We start from the raw sequence: 7,496 nt of genomic DNA, 5'->3' as shown, positions 1-7,496 counted from the left end.
GCAAACCCAAACAGACCATCTCAAAATAAAGCTGAAAAAAAATGAAGGTATAAGAGTCGCAAAAGAGGGATAATAGCTAAAAACTAACTGACCTTGGCTCTATTGTACAGAATCTGTCCGTTAGTGGCTTCCGACCAAAATACCTATTTAATGCTTTCTTTAATAGTCCTTGTTGGCTAAGAACCGACTAGTTCCATCTTCAAGTTCTTCCTTAAATATGCCTCTTTTATGACTAATGATCCTTCTGAATTCTGCAGCTTCAATTGGTGCACTAATCAGATGGACGAGCTTTAAATTTTTGGAAGTTAGTTCAGATGCAAACTTTGAATTGTAGTTAAATGTTGTTTGAATTTTTAAAAAGTATAAAGTTCCCACCAAGGATAAAAGAACTCTCTTCCCAAGAGAGAGAAAAGGCCTCTACACGTGAGAGGAGTTCACAGTGAACATTAATCATTTGCTTATTTCTTTACTCACTACAATTCTCTTTTCAATGTTCAATGTGCTTTTTATGCACAGTGAACTTCGCTAAAAAGCTTTTTTTGTTCCATCTTTACCCTTAGTGATGTGCGTGATGACTTGTTGAATAAAAAATTTGATCCATTTGACAAGAAATTGGTCAAAGTAAGAAGTTGAGAGGTGGTGAAATTATTGTGGGCCCTATTTATGACTTGTTGAATAAGAAATTTGACCCAAGTTAGATAGTATTACTTATGCGTCGTTAATGAAGGGACAAAGGAAATTTCAAATTATAAAGTAGTTAGAAATATTATACGTGACAAATATTTTGAAACAGCAAGAAAAGAAAAGTAGGACACTTTCAATGGAACGAAGGGAGTACTCGATTATTTTAACAATATAACAGTAAGTTAAATGAATTAAGCATAATAAGCAAGTTATTTATTTATTATAATGTCAAAATATGCATTAAAGTACAAAAAATAACTACTCATTCCTCTAATTTTTTCGTTTGCAATTCCATACGCAAAAAGTATAGTTTAACTATACCATAAAAGCATACTTTGGAAGTAATCGCATAGAGTGCAAAATAGAAGTACACAAATAACATCACTATTTAGATGTAAATCTTAGTTTTATTATGTTTGCTAAGATAAGTTCTGAAAAAAATCTTTTATTAGCCTAAATTTTATATATAAAAGATCATATATGCATAGAACTAAGCACTTAACTATTAAATTAATAAATTTGGTAGATCAAAACAAATTAGCATGTAATTGAAAGGTATGTGCAATTTAAATTTAAAGAAATTTTTTTCATATGATAGATTACTTTTAATAAGTCATTGCATAATGCTATTGCAGTTAATAATAAACCAATGAACTAAGTAGTAAGGTCAAAAATATTGAAAGAGGAGTAAAAGTTTAATTTTATTCATAAAGCAAAAGCATGGTAAATAGAAATATATCACGTATATAGCTCACTAGTATACTTGATGTTAGATTAATATATCATCTTTGATCTAAGACAAAAACTAAATATCACATATTGTAATAAAATTTGATGTATTATATTTTAAATTGATTGGAAAATTACTATAAAAATACAAAATTGAAGAAAATTAGAAGAATAGAATTCTTGTATTACTTATAAAATTTTATTCTCATCCTCAATTTGTAATTGTCGAAGAAGAGGAAGCATCAATGTATCCAAATACTACTCTTTGTTGGTACAATTAGAGTTCCTAATTATCTTCGTAGAGGGTGGAATTCAAGAATACATGATTGAATGAAGGTTGGTCCGTAAATTTTGAAACAGTGTATATGTTAAAAATAAAATAAAAATTGAATGGTAGGTTAATACACTTGAACTGAGTCAACTAAAATTAGTTAGCAATTAGTGAGATGGGATTGGAAAACCTTGAACTCGTTTGATTGCAAATTTTTAGAGTTTTTATAAAAAAAAAATATGTTTTAATAATTTGATACATGTAAGATAAAAAAAATTTAAAAAATGCGTTAGGTAAAAAAATTTTAAAAATGTGTTAAGAGAATTTTCCTACAAAAACTCGTAAGCTAAACAAGGCCTTTGACTCTTTTGTATACCTACATTGCCCCGGACCAAAGGGAAAGGTACTACTATTACAATTTACAACCCATATTTCCCAACTAAGTAGCCAACCAAGTAGTCACGTGACCTACTGGGATTCTAACTCTAAGGCAACTGGTTGATGGTTTTTTATTATATATATACCAGATGGGACGAGGGGTTAGCCCCTTAAACCAGGAAAGTAAATAAAGAAAATTAAATAGAAAGCAGAAGAATTAGGAAGTGGGTCACAGTCAAACTGTCACTCAGTTAGAGTGTTAGTTTAGGTGGTAGAATCGGCAATAGATGGTTAGTATAAACAAAATAAATAAACAAGTAAATGAATATGAATATAGGCAACTCAGCCGACCATTTGACAGAATGAGATTGAATATGAGAATAAGAGGACTTACAGAATATGAAGCTTGCACAAGGTTTGTTTCCTTGTTTGATTCTAAAAACTAACATATAAAAACTAAGAACTAGTTCGTAGAGAGAAGGAGGAGAGTTTCTTCAAGCTAGAGAGAGAGAAGAACTTGAAGAATTGGTGTTCAGAATTGTGTTCTGAAAGGTGTGTGGATTGTGTTGGGTTTGAGAGGTATTTATAGCAAAATTTTCGTATTACTACAGTACCCGCTATAGTAATTTTTACTGTTTGCTACAGTGTACAGTACCTCTACAGTGCACGCTACAATGCATCGTTTGTCTTTTGTTGCTGTGTTTGCACAGTAACTTGCCGGAGATTGCTACAGTGCTTCCGGTGTTACAGTGAAATGAATTTTTCTTGTTTTCTTCTTTCCTGTTCGTTGTTTTGTGACCTTATGGAATTTGTGAGAAAATTCCATAACAATCATCTTCATTTTTTAGGCCTTCAAATTCATCAGGTTTTGTTCTAGAACTGGAGGCTTTCTTTTTGTTTGGAGTTTCTTTTGATTGATCTAGTTGTAGAAGTATATCTTTGAGTTGTTTGATAAACTCTTGTTTGTTAGTGATTGATGCCAGTTTGGCTACTGAGATAGACTTCTGCTGCAAAACTAGCTTGTTTGACTATCTCCGGATTTTATTGAGCGAGAATTCCTCTGAAACCATGCCTGGATGTTTGCTGGCTGAATGAAATTTTTATTGAATATTGGCCACCATTTTGAATATCCTTGTCGGACTAATAATGGCGGGAGCTGTGTTTACTGTATGTATTCATATTTTCACTGGTAGACCCATGCTACCGAGAATATGGAAAAGAAGTGCAGGCTGATTGGTATATAGTTGTTTGGGGGTTCAAATCTTTCTTTGAATAGTTTGTAGCTTTGTTTGATATCTGGAGAAAGAATTTCCAGATTAGGTCCAAGTGCTTTCCATCACGCTACAAACCATGCTGAAAAATCATATTTGTTTGTTTTCAAAAAATAGAAAAGATAAGAATTTTGGTTCAATTCATTTTGGAAGGTGAAGGCATAGAACCAGCTGCCTTATAATCCCAATAAGTATATCCTGGGGGATTAAAGGAAGTAGTAAAAGGTTTGGGTTTGCTTAGATTTGTTCCCCATTCTGATGGCTTGATAACCTTTTAAATTTGGGCACTGGAATGAGTATTGATGTATTTCCCGGTAGGGTTTTCATTGTCTTTCATCTCTGTTTTGTGGGGTTTAAGGACCAGAGATTTTGAATCCGTGAGAATGAGTTTGTAATATTCAAGTGTTTTGGTAAGAGTTTGAGGTATGAAATTTTAAGTATCTAGAAGAATAGTTCGGGCCAGCATGTTTGGGTCATCATGCCAATAATCAAGTTCGATTTGGACTACAGGAAGTAGGTACTTGATTTGACATATGGGCAAGAGGTTTTATTTGGTTTGGTTTGAAGTTAGCTAGGGTTTTGGGTTCTTGAATTGTGAGTGTTTTGGGCTTGATGTTTTGGGTTAAAGCTATTTTGAGGTGACTTGATGTATCCCAAACAGGATACCCTGTTGATTCAGGCTGATATCCTAGTGATTCAGCCCATTGTTTGAGACGTTCAAAGTATAGTTATTTTTCATCCTCCTCTTCGGCTATATCAGCCCATGTTTTAGGAGAAGCTATGGATATGGGTTGAGGAGAAAAGAGGATTTGGAATCTGTTTGGAGACAAGTTTGAAGAAGATTTCTTCTCTGTTTGAGATGAACTAGAAAAACTCAAGGAGTCTTGTTTGGTTGTTTGGGAAGAGGGTTCTGATTGGTCTGGGGATTTTTCCTTTTGTTTCTTTTTCCTGGGTATCTTATCTTCACTGCAAGAATTCACGAGTTAGATAATCAGGAATAGAATTTGAAGATCCTTTAATATATTCAATATCAAAATCAAAGATTGATAAAATTGCTTACCACCTTGTAAAGATTTGTTTAGAGGCAAGGTTTTTGACATCTTTTTGTAAAACATCTTTAGCTGACTTACAATCAATCCGAAATAAAAACTTCTGGTTTAGCAGTTCAGTTTGAAATTTTGTAATACATAAAACTATTGCTAAGATTTCTTTTTTGATAGTAGAATAGTTTTGTTGAGAATTGTTCCAGTGTTTGGAAGCAAAAACAATTATCTGTTCTTTATTATTTTTTGTTTGTTTAAGAACACCACCATATCCTAGATCAGAAGCATCTGTTTCCACAATTTTTGGAATTGTTGGATCTGGAAGAGCTAAGCAAGGAATGGCTTTGACTTGGGTTTTAATTTTTCTGATTGTTTCTGTATGGATATCCGTCCATAAGGGCGGAGTGGTTTTTAGTCTATCATATAGAGGTTTGGCTATGTTGCTAAGATTTGGAATGAAATCTGAGACATAGTTTAAACAACCCGGGAATCTTTGGAGTTGTTGTTTGTCAAGGATTTGGTTAGGAAATTTATCGACAAACTAGATTGACCTATTGATGGGGGTAATAGTTCCTTGGTAGATGTGATGTCCAAGGAACCGAATTTTCATTTGAAAAAGGTTGATTTTCTTTTGGGATACAACTAGACCATTTTTCTGGATAACGTGAAGGAAAGTGTTTAGATGTTTGAAGTGTTGTTCAATATTTTCTGAGAATACTAGAACATCATCAATATAGATGATGATGAATGAGAAGTAAGGACTGAATATCTCATTCATAATCCTTTGGAATTCTGAGAGTGCATTTTTTAGACCAAATGGCATCACGTTCCATTCATAATGCCCGAATGGTACTGTGAATGTTGTCTTGTATCTGTCTATAGTATGAATTTGTATCTACCAAAATCCAGACTTCATATCGAATTTTGAGAATATTTTGGCAGAATAGAGCCTTTGAAGCAGATCCTTCTTGTTTGGTATAGGATATCTAATCCACCGGAAAGCTTTATTCAGGGTTTTGTAATTGATTACCAGCCTTGGAACTCTTCTCTCGATTTTCGATTGTTTGTTGACGTAGAATGCTGGACACCTCCATGGAGATTGATTGGGACTAATGATTCCTTTGGTCAGAAGGTCATTAATCTCCTTTTGGCAATGCTGAAGCAATTCTTGATTCATTTGTACAGGCCTTCTTTTGTTGGAATATTCTTTTCCTCAAAATCAGGTTCATAAGGAAGGCGGACAGTGTGTTGTTTCCTTGTCCAAAATACATTTGGAACCTCTGCACAAACCATTCCTTGGATTTTTGTTTGCAAATTCTAGATTCTTTGTTGAATTTCTGGTCTCTTAAGTTGCTCATCTATCCTTTTGTAGGCAATTTCTTCTTTCAAGAAATTGATTTGGCTATGTTTTAGGAATAGATAATTTAGTATTTGTTGAACTGTTTTTCTAGAGAATGGTAGAAGAGCATCTTGACCATATTTTTAGGGTATAATCCCATCATCATTGGTCAAGTAGTGAATAAGTTTGGTTACAAAAGTTGTTCCAAGAATAACATTATTGGTTAGGTCTTTTGCTAAGAGGAAGGTTTCTTTAATGGATACAGATGAAAATTGGACTTGAACGTTTGAGAGTTTGAATTGAAGCAAATTGCGCGAAATGTCACTAAACTATTGCGAAGTGCCGGTTCTGATCACTAAACTTTTTTATTAGCAAAAAATGTCACCGAACTAGTAAATCTGTACCATTTTAGTCATTCCGTGTATTTATGCCGTTAGGAGAGACGGAAAGTCACTTTTTGAGGGGCAATTTCGTCCACACAGCTATTAAAAAATTTATACCCTCGTTCTTCTTTACCTACAGCCACCCTATCACCTACATTGCTACCCACCGCCATCACTTCCACCTCCACTCTCATTCCTCTCCCTTTTTCTTTCTTTTTCCTCATCCTCTCTCTTCCTTCCCTCCCATCCTCTCTCTTCCCCTACGCCCTACCTTCTCTTTTCTCCCCTTCTACTGGAACCCCCCCTTCCCTCCCATTTTTTATCCTGACCAGAGCTCCATCTGCAACCTTCAATCCAAGCTCATCGAAGAACAATAACAAACGGCGGAGACCTTGCACCCTCATTCTTCAAGATTTGAGCAAATGCTTCTGGAATGGGCGAAGACCTCTCACTAAACTTCATAATTTAGATCATAGAATGGAACAAAGAAAACTCTTCAAGTTTTCCCCTTCAAAGAGAGAGAAAGGAATTCAAGTTTGCCCCCTATCTCAAACCAACAGAGACAGAGTTTCTTGACTTACAATACTCCAAATTTGGTGTCTTTCTCAACTTGCAAATCATAAACTGAGACATGGGTAGGATGCGCCTGGATTGTCAGCTTCAAACTCCCCTCCCACATTTCTGGTGTTTGATGAGAAAGAGAAGATATGAGGTCCAAACTCCAATTCTCAACCCCACAGGCCTTCACACTATCAATAGCCTTATAAATCTCTTTCACACCATGAGCTCTCCCACAAGCTTTCAACAGACCATCTTGAAAAGCTTGCACTCCCAAGGACACTCTATTTACCCCCAACTCCATCAACTCCTTCAATTTCCCCCCATCAAACATGCCAGGGTCCATTTCCATTGACATCGCAGCTTCCAAAGACACTCCGAATTTGAAACTCAAAGTTTCAAGCACCAAAGAAACCAAAGAAGGTGTCCCACCACCAAAAAATACCATTTCAAGAGATGGGTTGGGGTTTGAATTCAATGAGGCGGCTTTAATTTCTCTGCAATGAGTTTGAATGTAGTTTAAAATTCGCGGGTCCTCCTCTGGTGCAGAGGAGGATCCAAGAGCGATAATTGGGAAGTCACAGTAGTGGCATCGTTTTCTACAGAATGGGAGGTGAATGTAGGCTGACTTAGGGGGCAGCTTGTGCAGCGGTTTATTGGTGGACATGGTTGTGTCATTTTGTTGAACAGTTTGTGGGGCTTGAGACGATGTGTTTATGATAGATTTTAAGAGTCTTAGAGGTATGATTTTGGTGGGAAAGGTTGTTGACAAGGGAGTGAAGGATAATTTTAACATGGTAGCCGTCGGACTTGAGTGTGAATGAAACTACCTTTTTGTGC

The 7,496-nt window shown here is 35.3% G+C and overlaps 1 protein-coding gene across 1 annotated transcript; it reads right to left on the bottom strand.

Annotated features, from left to right (window-relative positions):
• Positions 1 to 6,675: 6,675 nt before the first annotated feature.
• On the bottom strand, positions 6,676 to 7,452 carry LOC113770161 (oxygen-independent coproporphyrinogen-III oxidase-like protein sll1917). The gene has a single exon (XM_027314548.1). The coding sequence runs from the start codon at positions 7,450 to 7,452 to the stop codon at positions 6,676 to 6,678; it is 777 nt and encodes a 258-aa protein (XP_027170349.1).
• Positions 7,453 to 7,496: the final 44 nt, after the last annotated feature.

The sequence above is a fragment of the Coffea eugenioides genome, chromosome 5, assembly GCF_003713205.1.
Source record: "Coffea eugenioides isolate CCC68of chromosome 5, Ceug_1.0, whole genome shotgun sequence".
NCBI classification, from domain to species: Eukaryota; Viridiplantae; Streptophyta; class Magnoliopsida; order Gentianales; family Rubiaceae; genus Coffea; species Coffea eugenioides.
Note: the sequence above shows the minus strand (reverse complement) of the source record. Positions and strands in the feature narration are given on the sequence as shown.